Below are 21,677 nucleotides of genomic sequence, written 5' to 3' on the forward strand. Positions count from 1 at the left end.
GAAGGCAGGTTCAATCGAGACATTCAGGAGGGAATTGGATTGTTTATCTGGAAGGGAAGAATGTGCAGGGCTATAGAGTGAACGCAAGGGAGTGGCACTAGGTGAATTGCTCCTTCAGAGTCAGCACAGACACAATGGGCCAAATGGCCTCCTTATGCGCTGAATTCTTTGATTTGTGTACTGCAGTCCAGGCCATTTACATATATTTATACATTAATTTTACATCAATATATATCAAGAAGAGCAGTGATCCTAATACTGATACCTGGAGCACACGAGTATACTGCCATCCTGATGGGGAAGCCTCATTCCTTGACTTTGACCAACAGGGTAAGTATGAGGTGCTTGCGACTGTAGATGAGAACAAGGGCTGCAAGGTGGATGAGCAAACTGACCATAGCACCTTTAGTGTAGGATGCCATTAAAGCGGGAATGTCAAGAGGAATGTAGTAGTGACGGGACGGTCTAGTCGGTTCACAATCATGATCGGGATCTCCAAAGGTTGTGTTGCCTGCCCGGTGTCACAGGTATGACAATTTGTGGCTGGAGACAAACTTGGAGGGAGAGGATACAGTTGTCATAGTGGTGCAGGAACCAACAACATAGAACTTGGAATGATCTACTGAGAGTTTGAGTTGTTCAAAACACAGAACCTCGAATGTAATTATCTGGATTCTTACCTAAACCACCTGCAAATTGTCATAAGGTTAAGCAGATTAGAAAATTAAACAGATGGCTGGATTCTTACCTAAACCACCTGCAAATTGGCATAAGGTTAAGCAGATAAGAAAATTAAACAGATGGCTCAAAGAGTGATGTGGGAAGAAGGGGTTTTGATTTGTAGGGCACTGGCATCAGTATTTGGGAAAGAAGGAGCTGTTCCAGTCTGGGTTCAGTGTCCTGGTGAACAATATAACTAGTCTATAGTTAGAGCTTTAAACTGAAAGAGTCAGGGGAGGATTCTAGTGAAGGAGATTTAGAAATTTATGGAGAAAAGTCGGAACAAGAGAACAGTCTAACGGTTTGGATAAAAACAAGTGGAGAAAGCAGAGAGGTCAACAGTAATGGGGCATCAGCGAATAAGATTCATGCAAATAATGATCGGGAAAAAATTAAATTAAAGACTCATTGCAAATGTTTTGTGTATTTACATGAAAAGATAGATGAACTAATGGCGCAGATAGGGAAAAATGATTTCAGTCTAATTGCTTTTACAGAAACTTGGCTACAAGGTGACCAAGGTTACAGAGACATGGCTACAAGATGACCAAGGTTGACAAATAAATATTGTGGAAACACAGAATTTCAACAGACAGAATGGAAAAGGGGAGGGGAAGCCTGAGTAGTAAGTGATGACATAAGAGCATTGGTGAGAAAGGACCTTGGGGGGAGAGTAGGAATAACAAGGGTCAGAAAATGCAAGTGGGAATAATTTAGAGGCACCCGAACAGTAGTTATACTGTTGGGCAGAACATTAAGCAAAAGGCAGCATGTCTCTTTTTTCAGCAATACTCAATGGAGCTTGGAGCAAAGGCAATATAATAATTCTAGGGGACTTTAATCTTATATAGACTGAACCAATCAAATTGGCAAAAGTGGTCGAAGATAAATTAGCAGAATGCTTTCAGGACAGTTTCTTTGAAAAATACATTGTGAAACCAACTAGGGAGATAAAGCTATTTTAGATCAATTACTGTGTAATGAGGCAATGAGTTTATTAGTAATCCTAAAGTTAATCATAAATACAATTGAATTTTTTTGAAAGCGAAACACTCAGGTCCCAAGCAAGAATCTTAAACATAAAACAAAGCCAATTATGTGGTTATAATGGGGGGAGCTGGCTAAAGTTGTTTAGGCAAATGGACTAAAAGTAATCATGTTCAATAAAGATGCGTTCCATTTAAACAAAAAAACTTAGCAAGAAAGATCCGTCTGTGGCTTACTGGGGAAGTTAAGGATAGTATTAGGTTAAATGAGACTTATAATGTTGCAAAGAACAGTAATAAACTGGGGATTGGCAGTGTTTTAGAAACCAGCAAAGGGAAACCAAAAATTTGATTTTTAAAAGGGAAAAAAGAATGAGAGTAAACTAGCCAGGAATATTTTATAAAAACAGTTAGTTAGTGCTTTTACAAGCATATACAAAGGGCAGTAGCCAAAGTAAACATTAATCCCTTAGAGGCAGAGACAGGAGAAATTATCATGAGGAATGAGGAAATGGCAGAGACTTGAACAAATATTTTTGTCTTTGTTCACATCTGACATTCCAAACAGAGGGTTAAGCAAGGGGCTCATTAGAACGAGTGACTTATGGTAATTATTTTCAGCAGAGGAAAAGTATTGGAGAAACTTAAGGGACTAAAAAATAGCAAATCCCCAGGGCCTGGTTGCCTACATCCTAAAATTCTAAGAGGCACGTATTGGTTTTGATTTGCCAAAATTCCCTACATTCTAGAACCGTCCCCGCTGATTGGAAGTTAGCAAATGTAACACCAACCTTCAAGAAAGGAGGGAGGGTTAAAACGGAGAACTACAGGCCAGTTAGCCTGACATTAGTTATCAGGGAATGCTGGAATGTATTACTAAGTCTAATCAATGCAATTAGAAAATCATATTATGATCAGACAGAGAACCATGCTTTTACAAAAGAGAAATCATGTTTGACAAAATTATTTGTTTTTGAGGATGTAGGGTAAATAAAGGGGAATGAGCAGATGTACTATTCCTGGATTTTCAAAAGACATTCAATAAGGTGCTGTACAACATAAGGGCTCATGGAGTTGAGGGTAATATATTAGCCTGGAAAGAGGATTGCTAGAGGAAGCAAAGAGAAGGGATAAATGGGTCATTTTCAAGTTGGCAGGCTGTTATGAATGTCGCAAGGATCGGTGCTGGGGCCTCATCTATTTACAATCTATATTAATGATTTAAACAAAGAGACCGAGAGTAAAGTATCTAAGTTTGCTGACGATAAAAAGTTAGGTGGGCATGTAAGCTGTGAGGAGGACAGAGATATAGACAGATTGAGTGGGCAACAGGGTTGAAGATGGATTATAAAGTGGAAAAGTGTGAGATCGTTCACTTTGATCATAATAGAAAAGCAGAATATTTTTAAGGCTTTTAAGAAAGCACCCCCTTGTAAATCATGTTCTGAGGGTCTTGAATGTGCTTGCACAAGCAACACAGAAATTTAGCATTCAGGTACAGGAGAGCAAGCAATTAGAAAGGCAAATACCATGTTGTTCTTTATTGCAAGGGGTTTGGAGTACAAGAATAAGGAAGTCTTACTACAATTGTACAGAGACCACACCTGGAATACTGTGCTAAAAGCAAAAAACTGCATATGCTGGAAATCCAAAACAAAAATAAAAATATCTGGAAAAGCTCAGCAGATCTGACAGCATCTGCGGAGAGGAACACAGTTAACGTTTTGAGTCTGTATGACTCTTCAACAGAACTAAGGAAAAATAGAAAAGAGGTTAAATATAAGCTGGTTTAAGGAGGGATGGGACAGGTAGAGCTGGATAGAGGGCCACTGATAGGTGGAAATAGCCAAAAGATGTCATAGACAATAGAATAAAGAGGTGTTGAAGGTGGTGATATTTAAGGAATGTGCTAATAGGTGACATTAAGGGGAGAAAGCAGGACGAGCAAGGTACAGATAGCCCTAGTGGGGGTGGGGTGGTGGGAAGGGATCGAAATAGGCTAAAAGGTAGAGATAAAATAATGGATGGAAATACATTTAAAATAATGGAAATAGGTGGGAAAAGAAAAATCTATATAATTTATTGGGAAAAGGGGGGGATCGGAAAGGGGGTGGGGATGGAGGAGAGAGTTCATGGTCTAAAATTGTTGAACTCACTATTCAGTCCAGAAGGCTGTAAAGTGCCTAGTCGAAAGATGAGGTGCTGCTCCTCTAGTTTGCGTTGAGCTTCACTGGAACAATGCAGCAGGCCAAGGATGGACATGTGAGCATGAGAGCAGGGTGGAGTGTTGAAATGGCAAGTGACACGGAGGTCTGGGTCATGCTTGCGGAATACTGTGCACTGTTTTCATCTCAATATTTAGGAAAAGATATATTTACACTGCAGGCAGTGTACAGCGAAGGTTCATTAGATTGATTTTTGGGAGGAGAGGGTTGTCCTATGATGAGAGGCTAGTTATTTGGGCCTATACTCTCTGGAATTAAGAAGAATAGGAGGTGATTTCATTGAAACATAAAAGATTCTGAAGGGGCTTGACTGGGAAGACACTGAGGTTGTTCTCCCTCGTTGAGGAATCTGGAACATGGGATCGCAGTCTCAGGATAAGAAGCTGATCATTTAGGACTAAAATGAGGAGAAATTTTTTCATTCAAAGGGTTGTGAATCTTTGGAATTCTCTATCCCAGAGGGTTGTGGATGCTCCATTGCTGAAGATATTTGAGGCTGACATGGACAAGATTTTTGGGGTCTCAGGGAATCAAGGAATATGGCGAGTTGGTGGGAAAGTGGAGTGGAAGCTGAAGATCAGTCATAATCGTATAGAATACGGACATATGATGTACTCTTGCCACCACTTCTTATGGTCTTTTTTTCCATATGAAAAACAACTGTTCGCCATTACTAGATGTAACCTAACTGGACCAGGTGGCTATTCTACTTTGAGGACTGCCAGCTTTTTAATTACTATTTTTTTCTTATTTTATACTATCCCAACATTTTTGCCTCCTCCTTTACTGGTATATTGGCAGAGTTTTCTTCACCAGCGAAGATGGGTGTATTTAGTCCCTTAACCATGCTCTCTGCCTTCAAAAGAAATCTTTACTTTTGGTCCCTAGTCAGCCCCACCCTTCTTTTGACTACTTTTCAACTATTTGTCTATATAAAAGACTGATTTTCAAACCATGAAGGATTAGAGATAGAGATAAGCACTAATGATACTTCTTTCAAGCTGGCATGTGTTGCTCTGTTTTCCACTTGCCAAAACCGAAGAGTAGCTGTTCCTGGACTGGCTAACTCATGTAAACTCTTCAGCTGTTTTAAATCTCCCTTGTTCTGGGAGATTTGGAAGATTTGTGATTCCCCCCCTCCCAGGGCAGATTCATTTAGGGATTGGATTTCATTTGTCACTGGCCTTGTGTCTACTGAAAATAAAAACCCAGAGCTGTTTTTTTGTGAAATACCTTCTCTCAATTTTAACACTTTCTACAGGGTCGTGTCTTGTTCTGTGGTCCAGTTTCGCAGCCACTGGCTGTCCATTGGCATCTCACCCAAATGACTATTTATTTTTCATATGCAATCCAAGATAGGAGTAGGTTATTGAATTATGAGAGACATCTAACCCCAGTCCAACCACACCTGCACCCAGTTTACACACTACAGCTTTCCAATGTAGTAGAATTGGCTGTACGATCCCTGGTTGATGGTTTTTTTCCCTCTATTTCCCAAGCCAGGGAAATGCTGATGCATTTTATAGCTTCTTCACTGGGAAATCAGCTAATTCAGCACAGACCAGGTTTCGAACTGAGATTCCCTGTTCTCTGTGATGGCTCATTTCTACACTCAGCCTTGCATGTGCCCACTGACCTATCTATGACAAAAACAAAAGTACCTGGAAAAACTCAGCAGGTCTGACAGCATCTGCAGAGAGGGATACAGTTGATGTTTCGAGTCCGTATGACCCTTCGTTAGAACTAAGACATATAGAAATGAAATGAAATATAAGCTGGTAGGGGGTGGGACAGGAGAGCTCGATAGAGGGCCAGTGATAGGTGGAGGCCAAGAAGAGACTGCCAAAGATATCATAGACAAAGGAATGTTGACGGTGGTGATATTATCTAAAGGATGTGCTATTGGGGACATTAAGTGGCAGATGGCCCTAGTGTGGGTGGGGTGGGGGGAAGGGATCGAAATGGGCTAAAATGTGGAGATGAAACAATAAATTGAAATAAATTTAAAAATAGGAGGGAAAAGAAGAAAATTCTTGTTGTAAAAAAATTATAAATTATTGCAAAAAGGGGGATCGGAAAGGGGGGGGATGGAGGAGAGAGTTCATGATCTGAAATTGAACTCAATATTAAGTCCAGAAGGCTGTAAAGTACCTAGTCGGAAGATGAGGTGCTGTTCCTCCAGATGGCGTTGCGTTTCACTGGAACATTGCAGCAGGCCAAGGACGGACGTGTGGGTGGAGTGTTGAAAAGGCAAGCGACAGGGAGGTCTGGGTCATGCTTGCGGACAGACCGAAGGTGTTCTGCAAAGTGGTCATCCAGTCTGCGTTTGGTCTCTCCAATGTAGAGGAGACCACATTGGGAGCAGCGAATGCAGTAGACTAAATTGAGGGAAGTGCAAGTGAAGCACTGCTTCACTTGAAAGGAGTGTTTGGATGGTGAGGATGGGGGGGGAAAAGTACAGGGGCAGGTGTTGCCCCTTATGCAGTTGCTTGGGAAGGTGCTGTGGGAGGGGGTTGGGGTGTTAGGGGTGATGGAGGAGTGGACCAGGGTGTCTCAGAGGGAACAATCCCTGTGGAAAGCCACTGGCGGTGGGGGGGGGGGGGGTGGGGGGGTGAAGGGAAGATGTGTTTGGTGGCTGCATCATGCTGGAGTTGGCGGAAATGTTGGAGGATAATCCTTTGAACGTGGAGGGTGGTGGGCTGATAAGTGAGGACAAGGGGGACCCTATCATGGTTCTGGGAGGGAGAGGCAGGTGTGAGGGCAGATGCGTGGGAGATGGGCCGGACACAGTTGAGGGCTCTGTCAACCACTGTGGGTGGAAAACCTCTGTGAAGGAAGACATGTCAGAGGAACTGTTTTGGAAAGTGGCATCATCAGAACAGATGCGAAGGAACTGAGAATGGGATGGAGTCCTTACAGGAAGCAGGGTGTGAAGAGCTGTAGTCGAGGTAGCTGTGGGAGTTGGTAGGCTTATAATGGATATTGGTGGACAGTTTATCACCAGAAATTGAGACTGAAAGGCCAAGTAAGGGAAGGGAAGTGTCAGTGATGGATCATGTGAAAATGATGGAGGGGTGGAAATTGGAAGCAAAATTAATACATTTTTCCAGATCCAGACAAGAGCATGAAGCAGCACTGAAGTAATCATCAATGTACTGGAGAAAGTTGTGGGAGGGGGCCTGAGTAGGACTGGAACAAGAAATGGCTTGCCTCACTTCCTCCAAATAAAAGGTGTGGCTATAAAAAGTGGCATCATCAGAACAGATGCGAAGGAACTGAGAATGGGATGGAGTCATTACAGGAAGCAGGGTGTGAGGAGCTGTAGTCGAGGTAGCTGTGGGAGTTGGTAGGCTTATAATGGATATTGGTGGACAGTTTATCACCAGAAATTGAGACTGAAAGGCCAAGGAAGGGAAGGGAAGTGTCAGTGATGGATCATGTGAAAATGATGGAGGGGTGGAAATTGGAAGCAAAATTAATAAATTTTGCATGGGCCCCAGTTATGCCTGTCTCTTTATGGGGTATGTGGAACATTCGTTGTTCCAGTCCTACTCAGGCCCCCTCCCACAGATATTTTTCCGGTACATTGATGACTGCTTCGGTGCCACTTCATGCTCTCGTCTGGATCTGGAAAAATGTATTAATTTTGCTTCCAATTTCCACCCCTCCATCATTTTCACATGGTCCATCACTGGCACAAACCTTCCCTTCCTTGACCTCTCAGTCTCAATTTCTGGTGATAGACTGTCCACCAATATTCATTACAAGCCTACCAACTCCCACATCCACCTCAAATACAGCTTGTCACACCCAGCTTCCTGTAAGGACTCCATCTCATTCAGTTCCTTCGCCTGCGTCGCATCTGTTCTGATGATGACACTTTCCAAAACAGTTCCTCTGACGTGTCTTCCTTTAACAGAGGTTTTCCACCCATGGTGGTTGACAGAGCCCTCAGACGTGTCCGGCCCATCTCCCGCTCATCCGCCCTCACACCTTCCTCTCCCTCCCAGAACCATGATAGGGTTCCTCTTGGCCTCACTTATCATCCCACCACCCTCAACGTTCAAAGGATGATCCTCTGACATTTCCACCAAGTCGAGCATGATGCCACCACCAAACACATCTTCCCTTCACTTCCCCTGGAGGCTTTCCGCAGGGATCGTTCCCTCTGGGACGGGTCCACTCCTCCATCATCCCTTGCACCTCAACCCCCTCCCACGGCACTTTCCCATGCAACCGCAGAAGGTGCAATACCTGCCCCTTTACTTCCCCTCTCCTCACCATCCAAGGGCCCAAACACTCCTTTCAAGCGAAGCAGCGCTTCACTTGCACTTCCCTCAGTTTAGTCTACTGCATTCGCTGCTCCCAATGCGGTCTCCTCTACATTGGAGAGATCAAACACAGACTGGGTGACCACTTTGCGGAACACCTTCGGTCTGTCCGCAAGCATAACCCAGACCTCCCTGTCGCTTGCCATTTCAATACACAATCCTCTCATGCCCACATGTCCGTCTTTGGCCTGCTGCAATGTTCCATTGAAGCTCAACGCAAACCGGAGGAACAGCACCTCATCTTCCGACTAGGTACTTAACAGCCTTCCGGACTGAATATTGAGTTCAACAATTTCAGATCATGAATTCTCTCCTCCATCCCCACCCCCTTTCCGATCCCCCTTTTTGCAATTTATTTTTTTACAGCTAGAAATTTTTCTTTTCCCTCCTATTTTTAAATTTATTTCGATCCATTGTTTCATCTCCACCTTTTTTAGCCCATTTCTATCCCTTTCCCATCCCCCAACCCCACCCGCACTAGGGCCATCTGTCACTAGCTTGCTTCCCTTAATGTCCCCATTAGCACATTCTTTAGATAATATCACCACCATCAACACCCTTTTGTCCATGACATCTTTGGCAGTCTCTTCTTGGCCTCCACCTATCATTGGCCCCCTATCGAGCTCTCCTGTCCTACCCCCTTTTACCAGCTTATATTTCATCTCATTTCTATATATCTTAGTTCTGATGTAGGGTCATACGGATTCGAAACGTCAGCTGTATCCCTCTCTGCAGATGCTGTCAGACCTGTGAGTTTTTCCAGGTGTTTTTGTTCTAGATTTCCAGCATCCGCAGTATTTTGCTTTTACCTATCTGTGAAGTTCAGAACAGCATTGTTTTTGTTCAGTGTTGAGCATTTTTAAATAAATTACCATTTTGTGTATTTGGACACTGGTGGATGATAGTTCTGAATAGAGACCTGTGGCTGGGTGCTCAGTTTATGCCTCCTCCATGATCTGTTTGGGAATGTATGGGTGGAGCACAATAACACACACACTTAACAACATGCAGCACAATTAATCTTGAGAAATTTCTGCACATGGACTATTGCACCCTAAAATTTGCTGGTTACAGGACATCTTTTCTCTTCCCAAGCTAAGGAATGTGGTAATGCAGTGGTTATGTTATTGCACATTTTAGCCCAGTTACCTCAAAAATATATTCAATATTCACTGTTGATAGTAACAGCAAATTGGGGTGATGTGTATGAAAAGTAGAAAGAAAGCCTCTTACCTATCCAGTGTCATATTTGACCTTTTATTCCTAGAATCCTTATTTTACCTGCTAAAAATATAATAACATTTTCAAAACCTTCTGAAGAGCTTTGTTCAGATCAACTACAATCCCCTTGTCTACCAGGTCACTGTTGTCTTCAAGAAACCCAGCAAGTTAGTCAAACAATAATGGCTTTTTCCTCATTGACTTTTAACAAGTGAGCTTTTCAACCCTTCACCGCACCTGCTGGATCTATCAAAATTGTTTCAAAAACTTTCCTTCCAGCTGACTGGTTTACAGTGTGTCTTGCTGTTTTTTTTTCAAATCCTCCTGATTTTAGTGAACTTGCAAAAGTATCCATTAAAGCATCACTAATTTCAGTCCCCATCTTTTTTGAGAAGTGCACATTGTGTTGACCAGGTCCTCTGATCTTAAGATCATCAAATGAGTGGTCAGAATTTGGAATGCATGCCCAGTAGGGCAGTGGGAATAGATTCATTAAAGCTTTGTAAAGGGTCTTGAATAAATACTTGAAGAAAAGATTGTAGGGAAAGAGTAGGGGAGTGGGACTAAATGTTTTGTTCTTCGAAAGAGCCTGTGCACCCGCGCTGGGCTTTTACACTATTATTCTATGATTCTAATTGGTTGCTATCCCAAGACCCAAGTTTCTTGCTATAATAAATAAATAACTGGAAATGCTCAGCTGGTATGGCAGCATCTTGGAGAGGGAAACAGGGTTAACGTTTCAGGACTGTGACCTTTCATCAGAAGTCAAAGAAGGTTTTGATCACTTTAAGTCTCAAGCATTGTGAAATAGACATGTGTGCACTCTCACCTTTTAAGGAACATGCCGATTTATCTAAACCCAGAGATCTCGGGTGTGTGTTGGCAAGACCAGAGATCTAGGGTCCCCCAGGTATGTACTGAGATATTCTGGGGTTTAAATAGTTAAGAATTGTGTGGCTTACCAACACAGAGTACTAGTCAGCGTCCCACTGCTAGTTTTTTTTATTCAAGGATGTGGGCTTCGCTGGCTGGGCCAGCATTTATTGCCCATCCCTAACTGCCCTTGAAGGTGGTGGTGAGCTGCCTTCTTGAACCGCTGCAGTCCATGTGGTGTAGGTACACCCACAGTGATGTTAGGAAGGGAGTTCCAGGTTTTAGACCCGGCGACAGTGAAGGAACGGTAATATATTTCCAAGTTGGGGCAGTGAGTGACTTGGAGGGGGAACTTCCAGTTGGTGGTGTTCCCATCTATCTGCTGCCTTTGTCCTTCTAGGTGGTAGTGATCGTGGGTTTGGAAGGTGCTGTCTAAGGAGTCTTGGTGAATTCCTGCATTGCGTCTTGTAGGTGGCACACACTGCTGCTACTGTGCGGCAGTGGTGGAGGGAATGAATATTTGTGGATGTGGTGCCAATCAAGCAGGCTATTTTGTCCTGGACAGTGTCAAGCTTCTTGAGTCCAGCTAGGACCATCTGACCTCTTATGGCACTGCTTGCAGGGCTTTTGGAGCAGAGTGGGAAGAATTTCAGATCCCAATAACTGATTACATTGAACCTCGTGGGTGACAGATCAGTGGTGAGTCAGTGCACTCCCTCCCTGTAATAATTGCTCCTTTTCATTACAAATCCTAATGGCTTTATCCTAGATCCTGCACATTGGCCAAAATGTGTGCAGACAACCTTTTGAAGGCGGTCTATTTGTGTATGTTTCTTATACACAACAAAGCTTAACTTGATTTATGGGTTCAAACCCTGTCAAGGACTTGAGTACAAAATCCAGCCTGCAAGAGCACTAAATTGTAGGAAGTACGAATCTTTGAGTAACAAATTACATTAAGGCCCCATATGCCTATTCTGGTGATTTATATGCATGTAAAGATCCCATAAGTGCTTTGAACCAAGCACGCCCAGTTTCCTGGCCAAAATTCCTCTATTAAGCATTCTCACAAACTGTTTAACTGGTAATTCAACTTGCTGTTAAATATATTATGTCATTCCATGTGATGAACTTATAGGTTTTAGAGACAGAATGAGGCATATTCAAGCTTGCCCTTAGAGGGCCACCATAATTTTGAACTTGTTCCTTGTCTGCCAGCATACTCATTGTAAGACAGCTAATGATTGTGCTTGTGGGTGAACGGTAGTTAGTGCAGGACAGGATTTGTGCAGCAGAGCTTTGGACAAATGTGTATTTATGAAGGATGGGAGATCAGCAAGAAGAGCATTTGGGTAGTCAAGTCCAGAGGTGACATGAGTGTGTGTAAGGGGTTCAATCTACTGGAATCAGTACCCAAACAGGAATATTCATCAAGGGCAGCAGATGAATCCTTAAACTTCAACTGCTGGCCAACAACTTGTCTGGCATTTCCCATTCAGTTTATGCCTCTGAGTTTGGCCCAGCAAGCTGTTTTACATCTACCAGTTTAAAATTTATTATTTTTTGCAACCAACCACCCATTCTTATTAGCACAAGCTACAGAGTGAATTAAGTTACATTTTCTTACCAATTATAAAAGAAGTAATCTCAGACAACATAGCCATAAACTAACAATTGTTTAGTATCATTAGAACCATAGTTAGCAGAACTTAAATAGTGTGTGTGGAAATAATTAATTGATAAAGTTACTTCACAAATAAATAACAGAGGTTATAACCCCTAATGGATTATAAATTTTCAGTAGAGATCAGTATCTGAGATTGACATAAATTGGCAATCTAAATTTTGGATTAGACCTTGATAGCTGATAACAAAGTCAGATGGTCAGTCTGTTGCACTGGTTAACATTTATATGTTTGTAATTAGCATTGTTTCCAGAATTTTCACAATATCATCCTTATGAACTAACATGGAAGCAGTGACTGGCTCACCTTCCTTTGGAAAGGCATCAGGGTGATTAACCTTCTATGTGTAGGGATGCTACTGAATCCTCTGCTCCTGTGTAAATTCAGCTACCATGTTGGTAGCTGTATCTGATGGGCTGTCTTAAATTTCACTTCTCTTGATTGCAGAACCTTGTGTTTCTAAGTGACACATAGACTTCTGTGACATTCCCTCTCTTTTGGAGATGCACGTTCTGAAATTACAGGAACATCTTTCCCTATATACTGGACCAGCTACTGTACTCTATGCCTTCTACTACAAGAAATACTTAAATTTAATTTTAGGTTTTTTTTTTAAGAACTAAGCACTGAAGATTGAAAACTTAAAACTAGTCTTGAGAATCAAACACAGCACCTTTTGTGTGCACAGGGATTCAAGAATTGTGCCTTTGGAATTGGATAATTACAAATAACACTCCATTATATAAGGGAGACTGAAACTAGTGTTATGATCCCAGCTGATGTTATTAATGGACGAGTCAGATTCCAGAATGGAACCTGGCCTTAAAGATCTTTTTTTAAACAGTGGAGGCTACTTACTGAAACAGATTCACAGGAGTCTGCTGTTAACTTTTTAACAAAAAGGTAAAACATTTATTAAAGAAGAAACATTAACTATATTACACTAGACAACACAAAGGTTGGAAAGATTTCAAAACAGACACTAAGGAAAAAATGATTCAAACTCTCACTGTCCCTTTTATCCCAGCAATACCCTTACAGACCCAACACTCCAGTGAAAAGGTACCACTATTTCCACACCAAGGATAGAGCTGGTTCAGTTGCAGAGAGGCTTCTTTTCCATTAGGCTTCTGAACATTCACTAGAAGTCCTTGCACAATTGGTAGCTTCCTTGTGATAACCAGAAAGCGTATTCTAACTTTAAAGCAATACACATGAGTTCCTTAACAGTCTGGCATCATTTCCAGCTAGAGAGAATCTTAGACCTTTTCTGTCTTCACTCTGGTAAACACATACCAACTGAAACTAAAAACTGCTTTTCTTGCCTCTCCCTGTATCTGTGAGTCTCTCTGATCCTCAGTTGCTAGGTAACAACAATTTTTTCCTCTTTTTTTGTTTTAACTTCCCTAAACTGCTAGCCCCTTGATAACCACCTCTTCACTTTAAGAGTCATAAAACCTCATTAAAAATGCATGTGTACAAACAGGCCTCCAGATTTGCTGGCTCCATCTCAAAAAAAATTCTTAAACTGAAACCAAACCCAGGCACACATTTTTAAAAAATAAACTTAAAGCTATATCTTGTTCCTAACACCCACAAATGCAAATATAACTTACTCAAAACTATCTTTAGTTCCTAACACTAGTTGACTCCATACCTGTGCTTAAATGACATCAATTGTAGTAGGGAAGTTACTGGAATCTATCATTAGGGACAGAGTGGCAAAGCACAGTCAAATGTATCAATTAATTAGAGCGTGGACATGGACTTGTAAAGGGTAGGTCACACCTGGCAAATCTAATTGAATCTTTTGAGGAGGTCACTAATATGGTGGGCAGGGAATGTCTCTGGATGTTGTCTGTACGGACTTCCAGAGGCATTTGATAAAGTTCTATAATTTTTCTCATTCTATTGATTCCTGGAATTAGAGTGCTGTCCTATGAGGAAAGATTGAATAGAATGGGCCAATATTCTTTGGAGTTTAGAATCTCATTGAAACATATAAGATTCTGAGAGGGCTTGACAGGGTAAAAACTGACCGTTTCCCCTGCGTAGAGAGTTTAGAATTCATGATCTCAATAAGGAGTCGGCCATTTAGGACTGAGGAAGAGAAATTTCCTCTCTCGGTGGGGTGTGAATCTTGGATTTCTCAATCCCAGAGGGCTGTGGATGCTCAGTTGATGGGTTTGTTCAAGGCTAAGATTGATTAAATTTTTGAGCACTAAAGGGAATCAAGGGATGGGAGGGAAAGCAGAGTTGATGTGCAAGTTCAGTCTTGTGGAACGGCAAAGCAGGCTTGATAGCCTACTTCTCCTATTTCTTATGTTCTACACGAGATTATTAGCAAAAATGAGAGTGCGTGGAATTGGAAGTAACTTGTGATGTTGGTTAATAATTAGTTGGGAGGTGGGAGTTCTTTCTTTGAATTAGCTGGATATGAAAGATGATTGACCCAGGGATCTATACTGGGGCCTCTACTTTTCAACACATGTATTTACTGGAAATCTGGAATTCCCACCCCCAAAAGATGGTGAATGCTGGGTCAATTGAAATTTTCAAGAATAAGATGATAGTTTTTTTTTTAGATAAAGATATCAAAGGATATGGAACAAAGTAAATGGAGGTGAGGTACAGATTACCATTATCTTCTTGAATGACAGAACAGGCTTGGGGGGGGGGGTGCTGAATGGCCTCCTCCATTCCTAATTTTCAACATGCCTGGAAGAAAGTTTCATTACATAGATAAGGGAGGCCTTGTCTTACACTTCTTGTTTAGCAGAGTATCACTCCATATTCATCTTTTGGCTGTCTTCTATATTGCTATAATTTGTGTGAAACTCAGAACAAGAAGTTTTAGAATTGCCGGGTACTTTTTGAAGGTCAAGGAAATAACATAAGAAGTAGGAGCAGGAGTAGGCCATTCAGTCACTCGAGTCGTCTGTTCCATCGCTAAGCAAGATCATGGTTGATCTGATTGTGACCTTAACTCCACTTTCCTGCCTGTCTCCCATAACCCTTGACTCCTTGTCAGTCAAAATCTGTCAAACTCAGCCTTGAATATATTCAGTTACCCAGCCTCCATTGCTCTCTAGGGAAGAGAATTCCAAACACTAATGACCCTTTGAGAGGAGAAATTCTTTCTCATCTCTGTCTTAATGGGAGACTCCTTATTTTGAAACTGTGCTCCTTAGTTCTAGATTCCCCTGCTTGAGAAAACATCCTCTCAGCATCTACCCTGACAAACCCCCCTCAAAATCTTATGTTTCAATAAGATTACCTCTCATTCTTCTAAACTCCATTGAGTATAAGCCAAATCTGCTCAACTTTTCTCCATAAGACAAACCCCTCATCCCAGGAATCAGCCTAGTGAACCTTCTCTGAACTGCTTCCAATGCAAATCCCTCTAAGTAATCCTAATTTTGCTTTCTTACAGAATGCCCGCATGGATCCTGAAGAGCTCTTTACAAAGCAGGAGCGGATTGGGAAAGGTTCATTTGGTGAAGTGTACAAAGGAATAGAGAACAGAAGTAAGGAAGTTGTGGCAATTAAAATCATTGACCTAGAGGAGGCAGAAGATGAAATCGAAGACATCCAGCAGGAGATTACAGTGCTTAGCCAGTGTGATAGCCCGTATGTCACAAAGTACTATGGCTCTTACTTAAAGGTAAGAAAGGAGCTTGGAGTAATGGTTAAATAAGATAGCATCACTACTCACACCTACATATCTATATTCGCTGAATGTTCAACTCAGAGCTTTATTGCCACTGTTGTGTTTTTTAGCTTCGAAGCTATTTAAATCCTCCAATGCACACTTTTTAACTGAGTGACAGACACACCTACTGTTTGAATTCTTTGCATTGTATTACCCCAGGGAGGATGGGAAGAGATAAGCTTGCTAGGTTCTGGGAAGTTACACCAGGTAGAGCCTAGCAAGAATAGGAGGTGGGTATGGAAAATGGGGAAAAAAACTCTAACCTGGGGGGCTAGCCAGTGATACTAAAATGCTAGGGTTTTAAAAAATATATATTTTAAATGTTTCTATGGTGAGCCTACAAAAATTGAGAACTTTCATAGTGCTCTTCATTTCTGTCCTCTGGGAATAAATCTGTGTAAATCATTTTTGGCTTGATGTACGACCCGAGAAGGACCAAACACCCACCCATGGAGATTTCATTTTTTTAAATTAATAGTGCTGGAGAGTTGCCATTGCAACACATCGGTTCAGAATGCATGTTCTTGGAATTTCTCTTTTGCTGAGCAGGTAGTTTAAAGTTGGTGATTCTTCTATCCAGCAAAGAGTACTGTTTATCTGTGCAAGTCTTCCATTCAGTCCCTGACTCAAACTTTCAAAAATATATTAAAACAAATTACGGGAATCTTTTCTTCTATATTCCCCTTGATCTTGGCCTCTCTCCAAGGGCGGCATCTGGGGATATATAAGCACCTGTTTGTTTTTGTTTTGTCTAGTTGTTGCTTTGCTAGTTGCCCCTTTCAAACTAGTTTTAACATGTATGCAACTTTTGCATCCAGTTATAATGCTGGAAATGTGCCGGTCCTGCTCCAATACAGAGCTGCTAATTCTATCACTTGAAAAACTTGATAGACCTGAACCTGGATTTTAACTGCGAAATTGGGTGGGAACAGAATCAGACAAGGCTAGTTTGATACCATGCAAGGCAGTAATCCACCCACAGGTAGCGGGTAGCCGATTTAACGGGCCTATGAAGGCCCCTCTCCTGAGCCAACTGGAATTTTCCAGTGGGCAGCTGGGCCCCCCACTGGCAGTTAAAGGAGTCAGCCTGCAGGCATTTTGGTGGGGGGGGGGGGGGGGGGTGGTGGAGAAAGAGGAGGAGGAAGGGAAGGGGGAGGGGGGGGCAAGGGGGGGGATGGGGGGAAAGGGGGAGGGGAGGGGAGGAAAGGGGGGGGGAGGGGGGGAGGAGAGGAGGGGGGCAAGGGGGGGGAGGGGGAGAAGAGGGGGAAGGGGAGAGGGGGAGAAGAGGAGGAGGAGGGGGAGAAAAGAGGGGGAAGGGGGGGAAAGGGGAGGGGGGGGAAGGGGAGGGGAGGGGGAGGGAAAGGGGAGGGGAGGGGGAAAGAGGAGGAGGAGGAGGGGGAGAAAAGAGGGGGGGGAAGAGGAGGAAGGGGAAAGAGGGGGGGAAGAGGGGGAAGAGGAGGGGGGGAAAGGGGAGGGGGGAAAGAGGAGGAGGGGGAGGGAAAGAGGTGGGGGAAGAGGAGGGGAAAAAGAGGGGGAGGGGGAAAAGGGGAGGGGGGGAGGGGGAAAGTGGGGGAGGGGAGGGGGGGAGAGGAGAGGAGGGGGGAGGGAGGGGAAAGAGGAGGAGGTGGGGGGGCGGGGGCAAGAGTGCATGTGGTGCAGGGGTGCAGTGCTCCATGCCACTAGGGGCACCCCCTGCCCCCACCATGGCAGTCAGGCCACAACTGAAACTGATGGCTGTCGATTGGACGGGTTCACCTTCCATATGATGGCCAGGCAGCTGTGGCCTTTTTAAATGTATCTTTTCTGTTCTTTAGAAGGTGCCTCCATTGTGAGACTCTCTCTTTCACTCTCTCTCTCTCTCTCTCCCCCCCCCCCCCTGGGGTGGGGCTGCCCATTGTTGGAGAGCCTCCTATTGGCCCTCCAGCCTCAGGGACTCACCTGCTGCCCTTAATTGGATGGCAAGTACACTCCCTGGCTACCAATTGACCATCTCTACAAAAGTCACAGTGGACATGTCACAACCACACCATTTGGAGCCAGTATCCAAAATTGATCCTATCTTGTGGTCCCAACCCTTGAACAAAAATTCAGCCCTTGGTGTTTGTTTATTTCACTATGTTTGACTAGTGGTTCCTTTTTGAATTTGAGATCAAATTTTCAAAATCCAGTTAGAGAACAGAGTCTCCTTTATATAGTGGATTTCACTAACTTAGTCTAGTGTCTCAAAGTGCTTCATAGCCTAAGAAGCACTTTCAAAGTGTAGTCACTGTTCAATGTAGGAAATGCAGGCAATCAATTGCATGCAGCAACCTCCCCCACACAGCAATGAGAGAAATAACCAAATAACAATTTTTGGTGGTATTGGCTGAGGAATAGAAGTTGACAAGGACACTTGGATAACACCCCTGCTCTTCTTTGAAAAATGCTATGTGATCTTTAATGTCTACAGATGACAGAAAGGGCCTTGGCTTAATGTCTCATCTGAAAGGCAGCACTTCCAATGGCGCAGCTTTCCCTCAATGCTGAAGTGTTAGCCTGCATTGTGTTCTCAAGTTTCTGGAATGTGACTTGAACCTTTGATCTTCTGACTTAAGCAAGAATGGTACCACTGAGATAAAAACAAAAAACTGCGGATCCTGGAAATCCAAAACAAAAACAGAATTACCTGGAAAAACTCAGCAGGTCTGGCAGCATCAGCGGAGAAGAAAAGAGTTGACGTTTCGAGCCCTCATGACCCTTCCTCCAGTTCTGTGGACTCTTTCTCCACCAATGCTGCCAGACCTGAGTTTTTCCAGTTAATTCTGTTTTTGTTATGGTACCACTGAGCCAAGGCAGAAAGCTTACTAGTACAAAATAATAAAGTCAAAAAGAAGATCTGTTTTAATCAGGAGCAATTGGAAAACCCCATGAGAGGAGGTAGGATGAACTCTCAGAAAAGCAGGTAGTTAGTACTGGCCGGTTGAATATTCCTTAAAGTAATACTGTATATTTAAAACAAAAACAGAATTACCTGGAAAAACTCAGCAGGTCTGGCAGCAGAGTTTTTCCAGGTAATTCTGTTTTTGTTTTGGATTTCCAGCATCCGCAGTTTTTTTGTTTTTATCACTGTATATTTAAAAGCCAATTAAAAGATTAGCTAATTTCTTAATGTTGCAATCTCCATAATTTTGTTCCCTCGAGGAATTATGTAGACAGTTGTCTACTGTATATGTGGAACTATATTATGTGTGTGCTTGTTTCATCTTTTGTGATACTTTTATCATACTTGGTGAACTGTAAGATCTTGTGAAGGCATGGAAGAAGCCTAGTAGCTCGAAACAACTACCAGTGCTTTGTTTTCCAGGCATATTACCTGATCTCAAGGTAAGAATAGACACTCTAAATTATTAGGATTTTCCTTGAGATTAATCTAAGATCTAATAGCGTACCAAATTCAAGTAAAATAGGCTTCTCTTGAAAATCTTTTAGATCCTGGGCTAACCTTTTTAGAAGCTAAGGCCTTGATTTTATTCCTTCCTTGACATTTGTTTGCTTTGTACAGCTTGGCTGCCCTTTCCAGTACTATACAGGCCTCTGCCCATTTGTGAAATTATGTCGTTGTTTATATAATTTTAGACGGTACGATAAATGGTCAGGGTGGTGCATTACTTTTACCTTTGCACAGCTGATTGCATGCGGTTAGTAGTTGGGTATGCTGAAGAGTTGCATACTGGACATTTTGAGGAGTTGAGGGTTAATAATCAACCTTCCTTGTTTCTTAGAGCAACAGGCTTTACAGTGTGGAAAGGATGACTTTGAAGTGGCATGAGAAGAAAGCATTGCTTATCTTCTGCTCCAATTATCTGCATATTATCCACCAGAAATCCTTATGCAACGAAATGATTGGAATACCTTGTAATAAATATAAGCAGAGGGATCTATGAACTGTCGTATAGAAAGATAATAGTTAATAAAGTCTCCACTTCAAAGGATTCAAGGCAGTTAAGTTAGGAAGACTTGTTTGAGAAAAGTAACTTTGAAGTAAACAATTAGAACTATTTATGTAAACAGACTATTTTTGCAGGATTTGGGATAGATGCATCATGAGATCTTATCTGTGACATGTATCTTTGATGTTAGCAAAATATGGCAAGTAATAGAGCATGGTTTTCAGCAGTTTTTCAAAGGATTCGAAAGATAGAATTTGAAACTAAAAGTCACTCTGTGTACAATGTAGATTGGTCATCTACACTGGATATCAATTAAATCTATTCCATGTACTCCTCCCTCAAGTGTCTTGTGCTTAACTAAACCATGTCATCGTGAAACAGAGAAGGCAACAGGTTAACTAACAGTTGTATGTTAAAATGACTTGGTGGTTATGCTGATACTGGGTGTACGAGTGGAGGAACGGTATACATCTCCAGTGAAGAAATCTGAAACAAAGTCAGAATTCTGCTGCGAGATAGTGGTTATTGGAACCCGTTCTCCAAATATGTGCTACCACTGGACAGCCTCCTCCATCGGCTCTGCGTATCAGGAAAGAACAGGTAAGCTACCAGATGCTGAATTGGTTATTAAGCACTGGAGCAGATACTGGTGGTTTAGGCAACATTGGGCAGGGGGGGGATGGTGAGTGCTGTTATCTGTGATCTGCTCAGACGCATTGAATTAGCTGTTTTTTCATTGGTTCCTGGAAAATAAATTTTGTATTCCTGAGATGACTATATTTTGCAACTGTGAATCACAACATTTTCAAAATTTGCTTCAGAAAATATCATTTACCTAAGAACATAAATTGGAGCAGGGGTAAACCATGTGGTCAATCCTCTTCCACCATTCAGAATCATGGCTGATCTTCTGCCTCAATTCCATTTTCCCATCTACTCTCCATATCCTTCAATTCCCTGAGAGACCAAAAATCCGCCTATCCCAGCTTTGAATATATTTAACAATGGAACATCCACAACCCTCTGGGTTAGAGAATTCCAAAGATTCGCAATTTTTTTTGAATTAAGAAATTTCTCCTCATCTCAGTCTTAAACCCCTTATCTTGAGGCTGTGCCCCATGTCCTAGATTCCCCAGCCAGGAAAAACAGCCTCTCAGCATCTACCCTGTCAAGCCCCTTCAGAATCTTGTATATTTTAATGAAATCATCTCCTGTTTTTCCAAACTCCTGGGATTATAGGCCCAATTAACTAGCCTGTCATTATAGGTCTACCCTCTCCTGCCAGCAACCAATCCAGTGAACCTTTGCTGTACTGCCTCCAGTGTAAGTATACCCTTCCTTAAATACGGAGACCAAAACTGCTCACAGTATTCCAGGTATGGTCTTGCCAAAGCCCTGTACGTTTGTAGCAAGACTTCTTTATTCTTGTACTCAAATCCCCTTGCAATAAAGCCTAATATGCCATTTGTCTTATTAATTGTTTGCTGTACCTGGATGCTAACCTTCAGTGTACCTTGTACTAGCACACCCAAGTCTTTCTGAACATCAACATTTAAAAGCTTCTTTCGTTTTTGCCTCCGTGCTCACATCTTTGGGAAGGAGTCACCACCACCACCACCACCCCTACTCCAGCCCCCCCCCCCCCCCCCCCCCCCCAACTGGACCCCCTACCCCCCTACTCAATGGACCCTTTCACCTGTCTCCAATAATCTCCCTCTACCTGGACCCATCCCTCTGGCCTCTTGCCTGTTTTTGATCCTTACAGTGAGAACTGTCAGTGTGACATCAGCTGTCTTAATTTCTCTGCTCCCATCACCTACTCTAACCTGTCTCCTTCTGAACTTGCTGCACTCTGTTCTCTCAGGTCCAACCCTGACTTTGTTATCAAAACTGCTGACAAGGGCAGTGCTGTTGTTGTCTGGTGTACTGATCTCTACCTTGCAGAGGCTGAGCGCCAACTCTCAGATACTTGTTCCTGCTTCCCATGGACCATGA

The 21,677-nt window shown here is 42.6% G+C and overlaps 1 protein-coding gene across 5 annotated transcripts in view; it reads left to right on the top strand.

Moving 5' to 3' along the window:
• The window catches only part of stk25b (serine/threonine kinase 25b), a 68,068-nt gene that overhangs the window by 9,237 nt on the left and 37,154 nt on the right, over positions 1-21,677 (top strand). For all 5 annotated transcript variants that reach the window (XM_041174797.1, XM_041174804.1, XM_041174786.1 and 2 more), the window contains one exon: positions 15,475-15,705. In XM_041174797.1, the coding sequence (XP_041030731.1) occupies positions 15,475-15,705 (231 nt within the window). The remainder of the gene's footprint in view (positions 1-15,474; positions 15,706-21,677) is intronic.

This window comes from Carcharodon carcharias, chromosome 2, assembly GCF_017639515.1.
Source record: "Carcharodon carcharias isolate sCarCar2 chromosome 2, sCarCar2.pri, whole genome shotgun sequence".
NCBI classification, from domain to species: Eukaryota; Metazoa; Chordata; class Chondrichthyes; order Lamniformes; family Lamnidae; genus Carcharodon; species Carcharodon carcharias.